This window comes from Littorina saxatilis, linkage group LG4 (genome assembly GCF_037325665.1).
Source record: "Littorina saxatilis isolate snail1 linkage group LG4, US_GU_Lsax_2.0, whole genome shotgun sequence".
NCBI classification, from domain to species: domain Eukaryota; kingdom Metazoa; phylum Mollusca; class Gastropoda; order Littorinimorpha; family Littorinidae; genus Littorina; species Littorina saxatilis.
In genome coordinates, this window is record NC_090248.1 from 51,767,983 (window position 1) to 51,789,020 (window position 21,038).

The 21,038-nt window shown below is 40.9% G+C and overlaps 1 protein-coding gene across 5 annotated transcripts in view; it reads left to right on the forward strand.

Moving 5' to 3' along the window:
• The window catches only part of LOC138965040 (leucine-rich repeat serine/threonine-protein kinase 2-like), a 135,432-nt gene that overhangs the window by 1,902 nt on the left and 112,492 nt on the right, over positions 1–21,038 (forward strand). For all 5 annotated transcript variants that reach the window (XR_011455273.1, XM_070337165.1, XM_070337166.1 and 2 more), the window contains exons 2-11: positions 6,466–6,532; positions 9,135–9,316; positions 10,508–10,593; positions 11,744–11,823; positions 13,772–13,860; positions 15,701–15,838; positions 16,676–16,804; positions 17,560–17,688; positions 18,591–18,713; positions 19,915–20,039. Coding sequence is in view for 4 of the 5 variants with exons in the window: in XM_070337165.1 (XP_070193266.1) it covers positions 6,466–6,532; positions 9,135–9,316; positions 10,508–10,593; positions 11,744–11,823; positions 13,772–13,860; positions 15,701–15,838; positions 16,676–16,804; positions 17,560–17,688; positions 18,591–18,713; positions 19,915–20,039 (1,148 nt within the window). In the remaining variant the exon portion in view is untranslated. The remainder of the gene's footprint in view (positions 1–6,465; positions 6,533–9,134; positions 9,317–10,507; positions 10,594–11,743; positions 11,824–13,771; positions 13,861–15,700; positions 15,839–16,675; positions 16,805–17,559; positions 17,689–18,590; positions 18,714–19,914; positions 20,040–21,038) is intronic.

Sequence of the window (21,038 nt, forward strand, 5' to 3'; positions counted from 1 at the left end):
AAATGGCGACCTGTGGATCTAGTCATGGAAATTGTTATTGAGGCTCATGGAAAGTCATGGAAAAATCATGGAATTTTGTTTCTAAAAACCAGTGGGGACCCTGTCTCTCTCTCTCTCTCTCTCTCTCTCTCTCTCTCTCTCTCTCTCTCTCTCTCTCTCTTGAAAATTGAATTAAGTAATAACTGCATTACTTAAGTGTAATAAAAAGGCACGGGGGAGTAACGAGCCGGGAGAGTAGCGATACGGGGGAGTAACGAGTCGGGGGAGTAACGAGCCGGGGGAGTAACGATACGGGGGAGTAACGAGATGCTCCCGATGATATCGACACACCATTTTTTCCTATTTTCGATAACTGCCTTTGATGACATCATATCTGGTTTTTAGCGAAAGTTGAGGCGGCACTGTCATGCCCTCATTTTTACATTTAGTCAAGTTTTGACTAAATGTTTTAACATAGAGGAGGAATCGAGACGAGGGTCGTGGTGTATGTGTGTGTGTGTGTGTGTAGAGCGATTGAGAGTAAACTACTGGACCGACCTTTATAAAATTTCACATGAAAGTTCCTGGTAATGATTTCCCGAGACATTTTTGTTCTTTTTTTCGATAAATGTTTTTGATGATGTCATATCCGGCTTTTTGTAAAAGTTGAGGCGGCACTAGCTGTCACACCCTCATTTTTCAATGAAATTGATTACAATTTTGGCCAAGCAATCTTCGACGAAGGCCGGACTTTGGTATTGCATTTCTGCTTGGAAGCTTAGAAACTAATTAATGAGTTTGGTCATTAAAAATCTGAAAATTGTAATTAAAATTATTTTTTTATAAAACGATCCGAAAACAATTTCATCTTATTCTTTATCCTTTTCTGATTCCAAAAACATATGAGTATGTTACATTCGGATTAAAAACAAGCTCTGAAAATTTAAAATATAAAAATTATGATTAGAATTAAATTTCTGATATCGATTTAAAAACAATTTCATTTTTATTCCTTATCGGTTTCTGATTCCAAAAACATAATAGATATGATATGTTTGAATTAAAAACAAGCTCAGAAAGTTAACAAGAACTGAGATACAGAAAAGCGTGCTATCCTGCTCAGCGCAACCACTACCGCGCTATTCTGGCTAGTCAATTTTACTGCCTTTGCCATGAGCGGTGGACTGACGATGCTACGAGTATACGGTCTTGGTGACAAAAATGCAGTGCGTTCAGTTTCATTCTGTGAGTACGACAGCTTGACTAAATGTTGTGATTTCGCCTTACGCAACTTGCTTTTAATCAAAATGGCTGAAATTTTGGTCATGTAATCTTCTCGATGGCCTGGACTATGGGATTGCATTTCAGCTTGGAAGTTTAAAAATTAATGAGATTGGTCATTAAAAATCTCAAATTGTCATTAAAATTAAACTTTTAGCAATTGATCTGAAAATGATTACATCTTATTCTTTATGATTTCCTGAATCCCAAAATATATGTATGCCATGTTTATATACTCTGAGTGAAAATGCACTCACAATTTAAGAAAATATGTTAATTTGGCACTATGTTTGCATGCTTTGAGCAGACAAGCTGGACCCCTCGCACTCGCAGTCTTCGGAATTAGGCTAGCATTAGTACACACATATATATATATATATATATATATATATATATATAGTTTCAGTGTTAGCTGGGTTTTTTAAGTGTTGATCTTTTAGTTTCAGGCTGACAGCCTATATGTGACCCTCGACCACGGAATGAGTCGCATATCACCTTTGCATGATTTTCATATTTTTACATTTTCCTAAAGAGTTTTTTATGCTCTATCCAGTGGTGAAAACCGTTTTAGAGAAGAGCGAAAACTGTTTGAGTTATAAGCCTGGGACTAAGGTGACCCTCACACTGTTACCATGCAGACACTCCCCGGACTTATATTAAGCCTAGCGCAGAACCGCGCGAGGTGACATGCGACTCATTTCGTGGTGGAGGGTCACATATGTTTTTATATCACTTTACGCAACTTGTTTTCTGGTCATCTGGCTCTTGTGATAGAGCTGGTGTACTGAATGTAATGGTATGAAGTGCGTTACTGTAAATGGAATAGAATTGTAGATGTGGAATCAGAAGAATGGCTGACTTTGATGGAGATTGAGGAAACAAATGAACATTTGGTAACATCTTACTTAAAACAGCTCTATGCATGCATTAGCATACATGTACAATACATAATTTACAAATATTATATATATATATATATATATATATATATATATATATATATATATATATATATATAGGGCTTGCATTTACAATAACATAAAAAGAAATTACTACCATGCACGAACATATAATATACTGTCATTATTTTCTGTGCAAATTGTTCATGAGTGATTCAAAATATGTGTAAACTTTTACACAAAATGTAAAGTAAATGTGAAGACGGAATTGACAAATAATATAAGTTACAGAATGAATAAGAGTATTCATGATTCAGCTTAAATTAAAATTTAAATTCAGTCTTATCAGCATATTGACATAGACAGGACCCTATACTTTGTGATGATTTGCATTGCTAATTATGAGCAGCTGGCCCATTGTTGTTACAATGCTTGGTGTTGTGACTTGTTTATTACTGATTTTGTCACCATTTCTACTAGAACATGAGAACACATTTTTAGTCATCTATACTGCCGCACGTACTGCCTGGTATGTTGAGCAGGCTGTTGAAATCACATCCATTTGACAAAGGGTGTAAACATTATAAATTAGATGCATACATCTTTATGCCTAGTACATGTTAAAGGCAGTAAGCCTGCCGTAAACCATCACAGATACTGTCAGGCTTTTACACACAGTACAAACACCCTTTCATTTAAACACTCACCGCTTGAGAACATCCTAGATGCCCTCCGTAAAGAGCGAGCAATTTTCAAAGAATTTATTTTTGCGTGGTTTATCTTACCCCTGAGCCATCGTGAACCCGTGTGATCCAGTTTCCCTTTTTCACAATGCAATCGTCAGTTTGTAATTTGAATGCGGCTCGCTGTGAGCTTTTCTGCAATAGCACGTTATTCTGTACCTCTGACTATGCACGAAACAAATGGAGGTGGTTCACAAGAACTCTAGCGATGGCTTTTGACTGTTCAGAGGAACTGGCGATAGGCATAAACTGTCGTCTGTTACGAGAACCACGACCTTGCGTGACCCTGCTTCCGGGCTTTTCTTTTATCAAACTTTCAAAACTTCGAATTGTACTGATCTTGTTTTGATGAAAAAAGAATTCTTTCATGATTTAAGAATGTTTGTGTAACAAGCTGTCAATTTATTATTTAGATTTTAAAAGTTAGGTCTAGCGCCAAAACGCACCACGGTCCGATTGTGATGGAGACAATCCGAAAAATTAATTCTTTGAAAATTGCTCGCTTTTTACATAGGTCACCTAGGATGTTCCCGTTCTGTGAGCGTTCAAATGGAAGGGTGTTTGTACTGTGTGTAAAAGCCTGACAGTATCTGTGATGGTTTACGGGAGGCTTACTGTGCCTTTACGGTTCAGTTGATTTTTACAATACAGGCCACTAGTCATGAACATGTTTAAGGTCCGGGTAAAGTTTAATTTGTAAACTTATTTAGTTAACTTTGATTATACCACAGAATATTAATTGGAAACATTTTCTTTCTTTTTAATCTATTACTCTTAAATGGTACTTGTGGGAATGTCAGTATATCTTCCTTCTATTAAGTCTAATTACCTCCTCGTCTAAAATTACTTCCCTTTTGCAGGGCTCAGTACAGTGGAACATAATTGTGACCCTCCACCACGAAATGAGTTGCATGTCACCTCGCGCGGTTCTGCGCTGGGCTTAATATAAGTCTGGGGAGTGTCTGGTAACAGTGTGAGGGTCACCTTTGTCACAGGCTTATAACTCAAACAGTTTTTGCTCTTTTCTAAAACGGTTTTCACCACAGGCTAGAGCATAAAAAACTCTTTAGGAAAATGTAAAAATATGAAAATCATGCAAAGGTGACACGCGACTCATTCCGTGGCGGAGGGTCACAATTTTCCTCTTTCACAGTTCCTGTTTTCCTTGAAATCTGTAATGATCAGATTAGAAGTAAAAGTCATTATTTCACCTTGTCTTGATAACGTATTAGTTCAGAGTTAATGTACTTTCAGTGACTAGAAATAGCATGGGATTGTTAATTAGCATCAGAAAAATAGACAGATGATGATAAGTTGTTTTTGTTCTCCAAACACTTATCAGCTGATTTTATCTCGCTCGTTAAATGTCATTTGATGAAGGACTGCGGTTGGATAATGTTGACACATCATGCACAGCGTTTCATTTCGTTGATAAAAGTAGAGAGGAGCAAAACTATTCACATATTAACTTCTTGTTTTCCATGAGTGATTATGAACTACATCCGTGGTATGCTGTGCTTGAATCTTAACGGCAGCCATCTTTCAATTTTACTTTTCAGCTGGGCTCAGATTACAATTTTGAAATAAATGAATGTACCAGTTCTGTACTACTAATACTATGGATCTACTTCAAGCGATAAGTGAGACTTTTTATTTTATTTTTATAGCTAGCAGTGGAAGTCCTTCTGTATTGTGCTGAAGTGCGGGGATCCAAGTTACCATTAGGGAATCAGGAATTCCGGAGTAAAAAAACCATGCCTTGATAGAACTCTTCGATTTTCAAAACATATCATATTACCACAAGATGAGGACGGGCGCTGTGGCGGGGTGGTAAGACGTCGGTCTCTTAATCGGAAGGTCAAGGGTTCGAATCCTGGCCGCGGCCGCCTGCTGGGTTAAGTGTGGAGATTTTTCCGATCTCCCAGGTCAACTTATGTGCAGACCTGCTAGTGGCTATTCCCCCTTCGTGTGTACATGCAAGCACAAGACCAAGTGCGCACGGAAAAGATCCTGTAATCCATGTCAGAGTTCGGTGGGTTATAGAAACACGAAAATATACCCAGCATGCTTCCTTCGAAAGCGGCGTATGGCTGCCTAAATGGCGGGGTAAAAACGGTCATACACGAACAATTCCACTCGTGCAAAAACACGAGTGTACATGGGAGTTTCAGCCGACGAACGCAGAAGAAGAAGAAGACCACAAGATGAGAATCATGCAGAAACACTGGGCGGAAAACTCAGCTATACTAGCTGGCCTCAAATTCAAAAGCATGTTTTCTGGATTTATAACAATCTCAGTTTTCATCTCTGGAACTTTGAAGTGTGTTGTGATTGTTTGTCCTTCTACTTTAATATTTCATTTCTATTTCCAGCAAGAGGCCATTCTCCAAGTTTGTGTAGCAAAATAAGTTTGTATGAATCTGTCTTTCACTTTTCCAGCAATGTCGGCTCAAATGTGTTTCAGGTTCTTTGATTTTATACTTACCTTTCCAATAGTAAGTGTGACGGTGTCTTTTTACATTTAGTCAAGTTTTGACTAAATGTTTTAACATCGAGGGGGGAATCGAGACGAGGGTCGTGGTGTATGTGCGTGTGTGTGTGTGTGTGTGTGTGTGTCTGTCTGTGTGTGTGTGTAGAGAGATTCAGACTAAACTACTGGACCGATCTTTATGAAATTTTACATGAGAGTTCCTGGGTATGAAATCCCCAGATGTTTTTTTCATTTTTTTGATAAATGTCTTTGATGACGTCATATCCGGCTTTTCGTGAAAGTTGAGGCGGCGCTGTCACGCCCTCATTTTTCAACCAAATTGGTTGAAATTTTGGTCAAGTAATCTTCGACGAAGCCCGGACTTCGGTATTGCATTTCAGCGTGGTGGCTTAAAAATTAGTTAATGACTTTGGTCATTAAAAATCTGAAAATTGTAAAAAAAAATAAAAATTTATAAAACGATCCAAATTTACGTTCATCTTATTCTCCATCATTCCTCCGAAAGCGGCGTATGGCTGCCTTAATGGCGGGGTAAAAACGGTCATACACGTAAAATTCCACTCGTGCAAAAAACACGAGTGTACGTGGGAGTTTCAGCCCACGAACGCAGAAGAAGAAGATTCTCCATCATTTTCTGATTCCAAAAACATATAAATATGTTATATTTGGATTAAAAACAAGCTCTGAAAATTAAATATATAAAAATTATTATTAAAATTAAATTGTCGAAATCAATTTAAAAACACTTTCATCTTATTCCTTGTTGGTTCCTGATTCCAAAAACATATAGATATGATATGTTTGGATTAAAAACACGCTCAGAAAGTTAAAACAAAGAGAGGTACAGAAAAGCGTGCTATCCTTCTTAGCGCAACTACTACCCCGCTCTTCTTGTCAATTTCACTGCCTTTGCCATGAGCGGTGGACTGACGATGCTACGAGTATACGGTCTTGCTGAAAAATGGCATTGCGTTCAGTTTCATTCTGTGAGTTCGACAGCTACTTGACTAAATGTTGTATTTTCGCCTTACGCGACTTGTTTAATTGTGATATAAATGTTGTATTATTTCAGATTTGTGGCACCAGTGTAAAGATGACAAGACACTCAGTGGCTCCTTAGGTCTTTCCTCTGAACCTCTGTAAGTCTATTAAGTATCAGGTGTGTGTGTGTGTGTGTGTGTGTGTGTGTGTGTGTGTGTGTGTGTGTGTGTGTGTGTGTGTGTGTGTGTGTGTGTGTGTGTGAGCATTAACATTAACAGTGATTAACAGTGAATAACTTTCATACTGTACGATTAAAATGTGGAGAAGTAAAGCGTAGAAGAAGGTAGTCCTAATGAGCGAGACTGCACTTTTGTCTATCGCAAAGTAATCTGGAACTAGAAAAAGTCTGATTATTCAAATCTATGTTTACCACCCTGTTATCAGCCTGTCCTCTAAACTAATCTATGTGACAGTGCTTACTGCCATTAGGTGCTTATGTACCAACAGAATCATCCTGAACTCAGGTCAAAAATGAGTTACTTCCCTTCGGGTCTCATTCTATTCCTGACAGGATGCCTTGGTTTTCTTTCTGTGGGTAAGAAATCAATTTTTTACATATTTAGATCTTTTCGTAATGTGTTATGGATATAAGCAGATTCGCGATCGTCGATAATGATTTTTCATGGTGTTGTGTAATTACGTTTAGTCAAGTTTTGACTAAATGTTTTAACGTAGAGGGGGGAATCGAGACGAGGGTCGTGGTGTATGTGCGTGTGTGTGTCTGTGTGTGTGTGTGTGTAGAGCGATTCAGACTAAACTACTGGACCGATCTTTATGAAATTTGACATGAGAGTTCCTGGGTATGAAATCCCCGAACGTTTTTTTCATTTTTTTGATAAATGTCTTTGATGACGTCATATCAGGCTTTTCGTGAAAGTTGAGGCGGCACTGTCACGCCCTCATTTTTCAACCAAATTGGTTGAAATTTTAGTCAAGTAATCTTCGACAAAGCCCGGACTTCGGTATTGCATTTCAGCTTGGTGGCTTAAAAATTAATTAATGACTTTGGTCATTAAAAATCTGAAAATTGTAAAAAAAAATAAAAATTTATAAAACGATCCAAATTTACGTTCATCTTATTCTCCATCATTTTCTGATTCCAAAAACATATAAATATGTTATATTTGGATTAAAAACAAGCTCTGAAAATTAAATATATAAAAATTATTATCAAAATTAAATTGTCCAAATCAATTTAAAAACACTTTCATCTTATTCCTTGTCGGTTCCTGATTCCAAAAACATATAGATATGATATGTTTGGATTAAAAACATGCTCAGAAAGTTAAAACAAAGAGAGGTACAGAAAAGCGTGCTATCCTTCTTAGCGCAACTACTACCCCGCTCTTCTTGTCAATTTCACTGCCTTTGCCATGAGCGGTGGACTGACGATGCTACGAGTATACGGTCTTGCTGAAAAATGGCATTGCGTTCAGTTTCATTCTGTGAGTTCGACAGCTACTTGACTAAATGTTGTATTTTCGCCTTACGCGACTTGTTTTTTAATTACAAAGGAATTGATATGTAAGACAGTTTCAAGCGAGCTATCTTTCGCTGATGTATTTACTGTGCAAACAACTCTAAAGTGTCATGTGATAATCAACTTTGGCTTCGGTGCGCGCCGGAGCAGACGATTTTTTCTGTAACCAGCTGAGAGTGATGCAACCATATATCACGGTCTCCTTCCGACAGCAGTCTCAAAATTTCGACTTGTTTTGACCTTAGAACGATGTCTTTATCATAACTGTGAAGAACAGAACGGAGATCACTATCGAAGTCGGCCAATCTGCAATCATTTTCGTCTCGCGAACACTGATCTTAAATTTAGATCAGTGCTCGCGAAAAACATATGGGAGATAACTCTGTATTTTTGTTTTGGTAGATTCGCGCAATAATTCAGCATGCTGTCAGAGAGAAACTGGCAATAGCCGTGGACCGATGATTATCAGAATGCAACAGAATATGATGTGTCTCTCTGTGTTTGTCCTCACAAATATAACAATTTCTCTTCTCTGTTAAGGGTTTCTAAATATACACATTTGCAAACACAACTCCTTCTCACAAATCCTTGGATGCTTGTGCATTTCTAGAAGAAGAAAACTCTGTCAATAGAAAGTCTTCATGAATGAGAAACAAAACTGTTAAAGGTGTATTTATGTGAGCAGACCTGTACCAGTAGACATTTAATCTTCATGGAGAAATCCTTAGATATGACCCCCAAAAAAGGGCAGAAATGATTGTGCTACACTTTCAGTAGCAGATCTTTGAGATATAAGCAGATTTAAGATTTTCAGAAGGAGAGTGCATTCACTGAAGTGTTCAAATACAAACTCCAAGATTGTCAACTGACGAGTCTGAGAAAAGCACAAATACACCAGACAAGCATTTGTGAGAGGATGAAAAATTAAAACTTGGCGCCGGTGTCACGAACTGAAAACTCTGCTGAACAAATTCCCTCTCAATACTGTCAATGCGCATGCGCCAATCTTGGACTTAAAAAATGCGACCCTTTAACCGAACGAACCTGGGGTTAGGGTAAAGGTTAGGGTTAGGTTGTTCACGACCTGATTAATCTCCCCATGTTAGCGCATGCGCATTGACCGCATTGAGAGGGATTGTTCAGGCAGAGTTTTCAGTTTGTGACACCGGCCGCTGTGTTATGTCTTGGGAAGTGTAAAGGATGAAATATTTGAACTACAGGAAGATGATGGAGACGGAGCAGTCCGACAGTGGTCGCTGGTCGCCAAAGCCGGGCGCGGGCGACACTAGCCAGATGATGGAGGCAAAGGAAGTGGAACACCTGTTGCGAACTTTGCACCAGTCCTGGGAACACGACGAGCTGCGCACAGCCCTTCTCAGGGTGCAGGAGTTATTTCCCTTGTGTGAGTACTGTACTATTTTATCTGTCCCTCTCCAATAGACGATTTTCAGAAATAACTCCGTCTGGGTGGTGGACAAGTGAACTTGAGCACGTGTTTCCGATACTCCTCTCACTAGTGATTGGCCCCTCCAATGTTTGGCAGAGGTTTTGCATGAAAAGGTCACTCTCCTAAAACACATACAAACCCGACAGTTATTTTTGGACTTCGTCTATTAGAGGACAACTCCCAATGAAAAACATTCTGTGTTTGTTTATCAGCGTAAAGCAGCATATTTATCATTGAAGGAGTTCTGCAATATATATATATAGGAGCACTCTTAGCAGGTCCAAAGAGTGCCCTGATCGTGCTTCCACCGCTGTGCTAGGATGATAGTTGGTAAGAATTTAGAACCTTAAGTTTCTGTTTAGTTTTAGGCCATCATAATTCTTTCTTCTGTGACTGACGCATACTTTTTTGATCTGATCCATTGTTCTGATCCCTGGCCGGTCCACCGTCTGATGCTTTTGACATGTAGGAGGTCTTCTGACAGAAACAAGGTTTTATTTTGTAGCCAGTTCATTTGGACTATAAATGTTTTTGAATGTCCAGCTGATCTATTTTCCTTTGTGGGTGTACATATATGGGTTGGGTTAGGATAAAGAAAGGATATGATGGACAGGAAAGGCTTGAAATCTTTCCTTGTGTACAGAAATGGTTGACCTGACGTTGTATTACTGAAATATTCTGAATTATAGGCTTCTTTACCCCCCGCGGGTTAGGGGGAAGAATTTACCCGATGCTCCCCTACATGTCGTAAGAGGCGACTAACGGATTCTGTTTCTCTTTTTACCCTTGTTAAGTTTTTCTTGTATAGAATATAGTCAATTTTTGTAAAGATTTTAGTCAAGCAGTATGTAAGAAATGTTAAGTCCTTTGTACTGGAAACTTGCATTCTCCCAGTAAGGTAATACATTGTGCTACGTTGCAAGCCCCTGGAGCAAATTTTTGATTAGTGCTTTTGTGAACAAGAAACAATTGACAAGTGGCTCTATCCCATCTCCCCCCTTTCCCCGTGGCGATATAACCTTCGTGGTTGAAAACGACGTTAAACACCAAATAAAGAAAGATAGGCTTCTTTAACTTAAGCTCTCTATAATATTTTTTTAACAAAAGAGTTGTAGCTTGGGTTGTTCTTTTGTCTCATTTCCACAGCTCCATGTCAGTTCGAGCAGAACATGGCCCACGTGGCTGTATTGGATACCATGGAACACCTAAGATCTTACCTGGACATCCAACAGGTAAAGTATACTTTCATCGTCAAGAATGATCAGTAGGTTTTCCAGTCCATGAAGCAAACTCTGCAACGGTAAAAGTTGAGGTTCTTTAAAAAAACGAAACTGAAATTATTTGTACAATCAACGGAGGATAGGATTAACTTTAATTTTAACTTGAAATTAAACAATACAAGAAGGGATGAGAGAAAAACCACACTCATAGATTGCCGTAGCATCTCCACCTTACAAAGTCTTCAATGTGCACTTCTACTGCATTTCACAATTAAAGCATTGGTTTTTTTCCATTAAGTGTTGATGTGTGTGGGTGTGTGTGTGAGAGAGAGAGAGAGAGCGGGCGTGCTGCAACTGTTTCAGTGAGTGATTTCTCAGAAAGTCGTGGTGTTTTTAGTGCAATTGTGTACTGTGAATTAGATGTATTTTATGATTTGACTCACCTGACACGGCAAGGCAATTTTCCTTGTTTTTAGAAGAACATTAAAATCTTTGAGTCTCAAGTCTGATAGTTTGAACCAACTGCTTCATCTTTTATGGTGGTTTTTACTTTGTGATGATTTTTTCAGACCTGTTTACCCTTACGATTTTGGCGTAATTTATTACGATTTTCTGCAAAAAATACGCCATTCCGCTATCCGTGTCAAGACTACGATTTTCATAAATTAAAAAAAATGAAGAAAATTTTTTATATTTTTTATTAATTCACATGTTTGGCATTGTTTTTTTTCAATGGCAAAATGGGGTGAAAAAGCACAGGACTGACCAGAGATCATGTCTGTCTGATGAGACGCTGGAGAGCCTTCTAGTGGTGAAGTCTCGCCCTCACTCATTCGGCAAGCGCAAGTACAGTAGAGAAGCGCTTGACACACTGAAAAAGGCCTACTACGAGCAAAAGAAAAAGAATCAGTGATGCATGTGCTTTTGATGTGATCTTCTTTGAAATTATGATGACTACAAAAACTGATGTGTTTTGTTTGTGAATGATGGATATATGTGCATGATTGTGTTTCGCAGACACAGTTGTCATGTGCGTTGTAATTGGCGACGAATGCTGGATGATTACTATTTTTGTGCCAGGATTACTATTTTGGGGGCTGAGCATTACTCCAAAACACTTATGGGGGTAAACAGGTTTGTTTTTTTTATTCTGCTTTTACAGATGGGGTTGCAACTGTTGTCCTGCTTCATTGGGGTCAGTGAGTCTATGCTGGACGATATGCAACAAAGCAACACTGTGCAGTAAGACGAGATTGTGTACACATCACTCATGACCTTGTTCAAATAAAGCTCTTTTCAAACAGATTTATTTAAAATTAATTACAAATGTTTGGGGTACAACAGAGGTGCTTTTTGAGTAGAGAATACATACACATGTACATGTACTTCCAAACACAAAGGACGTCTTTTTTCCCGCTAGTCTGCAAGATGAGCCAGAGTACAGTAAAACCTGCATCCAGCGGACCCTTAATTCGGCGGACACCTTTGCATAACGGACACTTCAAGTGAGGACGGATGTATTTTACACTCAAAAACACCTTAAAAGAGCGGACACCTCAAAGGCGCGGACGCGGACACTCTTTTTTGGTCCCGATTTGGTTCGTTACCTGTCAACAACGGTCCGCCATCTTGGTTCTGCAAATTCTCGCTGGCGATGTGAACGCGCGAGAAGCTTATTTTGTAAGCCAACGACAGCACTTGAAAGATTGATTTTTTTGTATGGTGCACGCTCATTGGTCGATGCCGTGAATTAAACTGAACTCACAAACAAAAACAAGTTAGGGTTTCTACTTTCTGTACTGTGATGCATCTTCGTCTCATCCTTCGTCGATCGCGGTCTCATCATGTCAAAACGGAAATTTCTGACTTTAGAAGAAAGAGTCGATGTGATAAAGAAATTGAACGGCGAACTCTTCGAGTGGTTTTCGAGAGCTCGATCAAAGAATATTCCCGTGAATGGCCCATTGCTTCAGATAAGAAACCGATTGCACCTCTTTCTCTCTCTCGCTCGTTCTCTCTCTCGCTCGTCCTCTCTCTCTCTCGCTCAGTCGTTCTCTCTCTCTCTCTCTCTCTCTCTCTCTCTCTCTCTCTCTCTCTCTCTCTCTCTCTCTCTCTCTCTCCCTCTCGCTCGTTCTCTCTCTCGCTCGTTCTCCGTTCACCCTGAAATGCTGACAGCTGTCATGAACTTGAGTAGCATTCTGAAGATGTGCGTCTGAACCAAGCCAGACTGATTCTGGTTTTGTACATACATGTTGCATGTTGAACTTGTTTTCTTTGTCACTTTCTGTATGACTACATGTAATGCACAGTTTAGAATAAAACTATTTGGCTGTGTTTTTTCTTCCCAAAAAATGTCTGCGCATTCATATTCAAAAGAAAGGACACCTTTGTACAAAGGACAGTGGCAAGGTTCCCCAAGGGTGTCCTTTGCTCGCAGGTTTTACTGTATACCTATCCGGAAGGACAACGTGAAAGAAACCTTGCAAGCTCTTTAACCCCTGGATATCAGAGAAGAGAAAAAAGTCTGCCATATCAATTTTTTTTAAATTTTGTCATTAATATTTTATGGGGAGGGTAAAACAAAAGTTGTTGGGTCGGGATGATAGAACATAGAGTCGGTCGGGGAATCGGAAGCATTTAATATTTGTTATATTTAGCCTTAAAAGATGGTTCACTACGATAAGAAATCGTAAGAAGGACAGGGACCTGCATGTTATAGTTATTGGGCCAAAGATTTAGTTTATATTCACTCTTTTTTGAAATCTTATCTCTGCTGCTTGAGACAAATGAGAGGAAGATTGCTTCTTCAGTTATTTTATGTATTTGGTGAGTTAACTCATTGTCTCCCAGGTACGGACATATCCGTACCCACTCATATGGCTCTATCTGACCAGTGGTACAGATATATCCGTACACACAGTCACTTCAGTCGCTTCCTGTAACGTCGATCTAACGCCTGTATTCCAGTGTGTTGATACACAGTTCCTACACAGTTCCTACAATTCTGAGTGACCTGCTGCAGCACAGCTGGTCTCGGCTAAAACCTTGGTCAACATAGCTGGGGTAGAAAGTGTTAATTGGAATGACAGTGGTTTCATAATGCACTGATTCCATGGAAGAAGATGCTGTTACATGTATATTAACATTTTTAAAATTTCTGAGTCAACTCCAGGTGTGTCCCTTGTTTCAGATTTCTGATAAGGATTCTGCATGATAACACCTCCGACATTGGGGTCCAGATGAATGGAATGAAGATCTTGTCCAAACTCCTAGTGCCAGGTCAGAAATGCTTTCTTTTTATTTCCTTATCCCTCCCCTATCTCCATCCCTGTCTCTACTCTGTTCACATCTGTTTGTAAAAATTCAGATGATATGCGGATCCACCTGACCCTGTCGAACCAGTATTGGCGTTAACCGGTAATTATCGGTATTTTACCGGTTGAAATGAGAAAATACCGGAACAAAAATGGCTGCCGGTATGACCTACCAGTTGATTTTTGAACTACTGGGTTTTTTTTGCTGGTAAAACAACAAAACCAGTAGTCTGAGTTGGACTCTTACTGGTTCCAATGACCAGCCTACCGGTTTTTTTCAGGACTGTTTGCATCATTAAAGTTTGCGTACCGGTTTGAAAAAATACTAGCGCCATCAATGGTCGAACACGTCTATAACGTCCACCAAAGGGACCGGCCAAAAAGTTGCTAAGGAAAGGTGAACTATATGCACACAAAAACTTGTCCAGGGTCTTTCCCAGTGGTCAGTGTGGGTGGGTGGTTGCTTTCGAGAGGTAGTCACAAAGGCAGGTTTGATTGTATAATCGTACATGTATTTCAGATGATGTGTAAATCTACCTGACTTGAGTGGTCGTTGTTGGCAGGTGGTCGCTTTCGAGAGGTAGTCACAAAGGCAGGTTTGATTGTATAATCGTACATGTATTTCAGATGATGTGTAAAAATCTACCTGACTTGAGTGGTCGTTGTTGGCAGGTGGTCGCTTTCGAGATGTGGTCACAAGGGCAGGTTTGATTGTATAATCGTACATGTATTTCAGATGATGTGTAAATCTACCTGACTTGAGTGGTCGTTGTTGGCAGGTGGTCGCTTTCGAGATGTGGTCACAAGGGCAGGTTTGATTGTATAATCGTACATGTATTTCAGATGATGTGTAAATCTACCTGACTTGAGTGGTCGTTGTTGGCAGGTGGTCGCTTTCGAGATGTGGTCACATGGGCAGGTTTGATTGTATAATCGTACATGTATTTCAGATGATGTGTAAATCTACCTGACTTGAGTGGTCGTTGTTGGCAGGTGGTCGCTTTCGAGATGTGGTCACAAGGGCAGGTTTGATTGTATAATCGTACATGTATTTCAGATGATGTGTAAATCTACCTGACTTGAGTGGTCGTTGTTGGCAGGTGGTCGCTTTCGAGATGTGGTCACAAGGGCAGGTTTGATTGTATAATCGACATGTATTTCAGATGATGTGTAAATCTACCTGACTTGAGTGGTCGTTGTTGGCAGGTGGTCGCTTTCGAGATGTGGTCACAAGGGCAGGTTTGATTGTATAATCGTACATGTATTTCAGATGATGTGTAAATCTACCTGACTTGAGTGGTCGTTGTTGGCAGGTGGTCGCTTTCGAGATGTGGTCACTAGGGCAGGTTTGATTGTATAATCGTACATGTATTTCAGATGATGTGTAAATCTACCTGACATGAGTGGTCGTTGTTGGCAGGTGGTCGCTTTCGAGATGTGGTCACAAGGGCAGGTTTGATTGTATAATCGTACATGTATTTCAGATGATGTGTAAATCTACCTGACTTGAGTGGTCGTTGTTGGCAGGTGGTCGCTTTCGAGATGTGGTCACAAGGGCAGGTTTGATTGTATAATCGTACATGTATTTCAGATGATGTGTAAATCTACCTGACTTGAGTGGTCGTTGTTGGCAGGTGGTCGCTTTCGAGATGTGGTCACAAGGGCAGGTTTGATTGTATAATCGTACATGTATTTCAGATGATGTGTAAATCTACCTGACTTGAGTGGTCGTTGTTGGCAGGTGGTCGCTTTCGAGATGTGGTCACAAGGGCAGGTTGGACTGTATTATCGTAAATGTATTTCAGATGATGTGCGAATCCACTTGACGCTGTCCCACAAGACACAGTTGGTGGCGGTGATCACCAAAGACATGGCCGCCTCAATGGACAACTGTGACCTCCTGGTGTACTGTACCACTAGTCTGTCTATTCTGCTCAAAGGCGGTGAGGGTTCGTGTGTGTGTGTTTGGAGGGGAGGTTTATGTGTGTGTGTGGGGGAGGGGGGGGCGTGGCATGAAGTGAAGGTGATCACCCGAGACATGGCCGCCTTCATGGAAAACTGTGACCTCCTGGTGTACTGTACCACTAGACTGTCTATTCTGCTCAAAGGGGGTGAGGATTAGTGTGTGTGTTTGGAGGGGAGGTTTATGTGTGTGTGTGGGGGGGGGGGGCGTGGCGTGAAGGTGATCACCCGAGACATGGCCGCCTCAATGGACAACTGTGACCTGGTGTACTGTACCACTAGTCTATTCTCCTGAAAGGGGGTGAGGATTAGTGTGTGTGTTTGGAGGGGAGGTTTATGTGTGGTGTGGGGGGGGGGGGGTGTGGCAATGATCACCCGAGATATGGCTACCTTCATGAACAACCTAAATGTGTACCTAGATGTGTGGGGATGTTTGTGTGCATGTGTGAGCACCATTGTGTTAGGTACATTTAGTTATGTGTCTCTGTATGTTTGCATAACTGTTATCTGAAAGAGCAGACATCTGTTACTGTAATTTTGATATTCCCTCCATGAAGCTTCATGCTTTACCTGTTTATCTTGACAACATTTTAATCATGAAATAAAATGCAAATAACTTTTGAAGCATCCACATCGTCTTAAAATCTGAACCTCCTGGTGACTCTGTTGCAAAACGTTGACATTGATGTGACCTTGACCCAAATATACCTCACAAAACTTTGACATTGTTTGACTTTCACCTGTAAATATCTGAGCAGTGACCCAGACACTCATCATCCATCAACTTAAATGTTACGTTCTGTCTGATACTGTTGCAGATCGGTTTCTTCAAGAGGAGTTTGTAAAACATCAGTTCAGTCTTTTTCTGGAAGTTCTTGCTGACCACACGCCTGATATGACCTTGGTGATGAAATGTTTCCGTCTGCTGAACACCCTGTCAATGACCAGTCAGTTTCACTCTTGAACCATTATGTTACGAATAGATTAAAACAAAACTATGGTATGAGTTCAGTAGAATTACTGAGAAGAAGCATGCAAGTGGCCTTTTACCTTTTCTGCTTATTATACATACAGTGGAGTCCGGGTACAACGAATCTCAAGGGAGATACATTTTAGTTTGTTATATCAGCAATTTGCTGTAGAGTTTTCAACCCTAAATGGCCTTGAGACAAGTTTTCCCACTCACCTTCAAATGATCGTCCCATCGATCTTTCCTTGGAGAGTACAATCTCTGCATGTTTTCAACAGCTTCATAATATAATCCATAGAGAGAGGCATAGTTCAAATGTTCACTTTTCTGTCACAATTTTAGAAGTAAAATTTAAAAAGTCGTGTAAAAGCATGTACATGTACATTCTGATCAATCTCCGTGTCCGTCAAAAAAGTCCAGAATGTTTGTCTGACACTGCTCAGAACTGGCACACTTCTCCACTGTACACTCCAATTTGGAGATCATATCCAAGTCACAGACATCGCTGCACTTTGCTTGCAAGTAGCGACGTAGGGTATTGGCAGCAACACGTGCTTCTGTGGCAGTGGGTGCCATCTTTAGGCGGTCACTTCAAAAACAGTGGAGCGAGATATTTCCCATAAACATTCTTTGATGAAGAATTGAGTACACAACAAGCGAAAAGGCATTTTCAGCCCATGAACGAACAAACAAACAAACAAACAGGTACCACTGTGTTTCTTCTGGTTTCAGCATCAGTGAGACCACTGTTGATTGAGAGCGGGGTGCTCTCCAAAATCTATCACTGTCTGAAGATGTGGCAGTCTGAAGTGTGTGTAGTGGAGGCCTGTTTTCAGGTGCTCAGCGTGCTTTGCCAAGAAGGTGAGCCATTGCTGAAAGTACAGTAATTGTATGTACTGGGCATCGTAAATGCACACGTGCAGATCGGTGTGTGTGTGTGTGACATGTGTGTGTGTGTGTGTGTAATTCCCCCAACAAATCTGTATTTACACTCCCCCTCTGCATTTCTATCTCCTATGAGCCATTGTCCACTTGTGTATGTGTGTGTCGGTGTGGGTGTGTGTGTTGGTGTGGGTGTGTATGTGTGAGAGAGAGAGCGACAGAGAGAGAGAGGTGAGTTTTGTGTCCAAAATACAGCACTTTCATATGTTAAAATTAATGTATAAATGGAAAAGAGCTTCACAAGCCAAGGAGCTGTTCATGCTCGTTGTCGTTACTGTTAGCTGTCACTGTTGCTCACTGTTGGCTGTGTGTGTTGTGCAGTGTGCATCACTGTTAGCTGTCACTGTTGATCACTGTTGGCTGTCACTGTTGATCACTGTTGGCTGTCACTGTTGATCACTGTTGGCTGTGTGTGTTGTGCAGTGTGCATCACTGTTAGCTGTCACTGTTGATCACTGTTGACTGAGTGTCACTGTTGGCTGTCACTGTTGATCACTGTTGGCTGTCACTGTTGATCACTGTTGGCTGTCACTGTTGATCACTGTTAGCTGTCACTGTTAGCTGTCACCTTTGGCTGTCACTGTTGATCACTGTTAGCTGTCACGGTTGATCACTGTTGATCACTGTTGGCTGTTACTGTTGATCACTGTTGGCTGTGTGTGTTGTGCAGAATGTGTTACTGTTGGCTGTCACTGTTGGCTGTCACTGTTGCTCACTGTTGGCTGTCACTGTTGGCTGTCACTGTTGATCACTGTTGGCTGTCACTGTTGATCACTGTTGGCTGTCACTGTTGATCACTGTTGGCTGTGTGTGTTGTGCAGAATGTGTTGTGAGGGAGCTGACAGAGCAGGAGATCATCATGGAGACACTGGTGCCCGAGATGGTGTCCAAGGCAGACAGTGCTGAATTGCAGCTCTACGGCCTCAAAATCTTCACCGTTACAGGTACAGTGGAACACCCCTTTGAAGACCCCCCGTTTTAGGACTACCCCCAGGTCAACTTTATGTGCAGACTCACAGATGGTACCCCCACCCCCGTTTCACCTCAGTGGCACCCAAACAACCTTGGTCATTCTGCCATAAGTGCAGGTGGCTGATTACACCTAAACACACGTGTATGTCTTATCTTAAGTCGGGGTAACACCCTGGTTTCTCCGTCAGGACGTAAAACAACATAATACCATCAACATTTCATCGGACCACCCCTTTCTTTAAGGTCTTATTTGTTCAGATTTTCTGGCTATTTTCGTGTTTCTATAACCCACCGAACTCTGACATGGATTACAGGATCTTTTTCGTGCGCACTTGGTCTTGTGCTTGCGTGTACACACGGGGGTGTTTGGACACCGAGGAGAGTCTGCACACAAAGTTGACTCTGAGAAATAAATCTCTCGCCGAACGTGGGGACGAACTCACGCTGACAGCGGCCAACTGGATACAAATCCAGCGCGCTACCGACTGAGCTACATCCCCGCCCATTCTTGGATATGAAGGCTTGGGGTGTTGGTTTCGCAGAGTACATGATGAGGTACTTGTCACAGAAGAACATTATCATGGAGACACCTGTACTTTGACTGATGTCTTAAAGCAGACAGCCCTGAAGTGCAGCTGTATGGTCTTTTTGAAAAGGAGTGAGAATAATTTCAGGAGAAAGGAAGGGGGGGGGGGGGTTCAGAATAGAAGGTGAGAAAAGAGATGAAGAACATCATTGTGAAGACACGTGTACCTAAGCTGATGTCCAAAAGCAGTCAGCCCTCAAGTGCAGCGGTTTGGTCTTTTGAAAAGGGAGTAAGATGGTCACCCAGCAGACAATCATCAAGTGGAGCTGCAGCCATATCACCACAAACTCTTCAACGGTACAAGTACAGTTGTACCTGCAATGTGAGGTCCCTTCCCTTGAGAGGACACCTCTCCTGAAAGGACAACTTCTGTCACCTCTTTCTCTATTATCTTGACCAAAGTATACCTCTTATGACATGCTACCTGTAATGAAAGGACACTTGGCTGGTTCAAAGGGTGTCCTTTCATTACAGGTGCCACTGTACACAAATGGCTCTCTTGTTGCAGTGTTGTTGGATAGAGAAGGACTGTGTTGGGGACGCATATATGAGTTTTCTTATGTACAAAGTTGCATACTTTTTTTCAGCGGAGAGGTTGCTGCAGTGCCAAGAGGACCGTGACAGTCCGGGAGGTGACATTGACCGCGGGTCACAGTGGCTGAAGGTCATCTACCTTGCCATGTCGCGCCAAATGGCACGGGAAGACGTCCAGGTTAGGGCTATACAGTGGAACCCCCCTTTTAAGACCCCCCAATTTAAGACTCCCTCCTTTTTAAGACCTTGTTTTCTCAGATTTTCTGTTCATAACCTCTGTCAAATTACCCCCCTTTTAAGACTCCCTCCTTTTTGAGACCTGATTTTCTCAGATTTTTGGAGGTCTTAAAAGGGGGGTTCCACTGTATCATTTTTGACTCACATGCGAAGCAAAAGTGAGTCTATGTACTCACCCGAGTCGTCCGTCCGTCCGTCCGTCCGTCCGTCCGGACGTCCGTCCGGAAAACTTTAACGTTGGATATTTCTTGGACACTATTCAGTCTATCAGTACCAAATTTGGCAAGATGGTGTATGATGACAAGGCCCCCAAAAACATACATAGCATCTTGACCTTGCTTCAAGGTCAAGGTCGCAGGGGCCATAAATGTTGCCTAAAAAACAGCTATTTTTCATATTTTTCCCATTTTCTCTGAAGTTTTTGAGATTCAATACCTCACCTATATATGATATATAGGGCAAAGTAAGCCCCATCTTTTGATACCAGTTTGGTTTACCTTAGAGAGAAAGGGGGAATGTACGTTCTGGCTCACCGATTCCGACAGACCCTAAATATTAACGCAAAATAGGCTTCTGGACTAAACTTTTACTAAAATGAAACATGCGACAAAATCAGAAAAATACTGCATAAATCCATACAAAAAAAAAATACAGTAAAGTAAGGTTGTTTTGAACCAATGCCGGGTCTGTCGGAATCAGTAACCCAGAACGTACATTCCCCCTTTCTCTTATACAACATTCTTAAGCTCAATACGCTCTCTCATTTACAAACTTTACTTCATATGTTCTTTCACTGTTAGAATTATATCTGATACATGCAATGTGACTGTCTAAACGAATAGTTAACTCTTTACAAGTGATTCTATTTTTACTTTTTCTTCCCGTCCTATTTGAATCCCCTTTTTTAAAAACTGCTTTTTCAGATCTTCTATATCGAGTG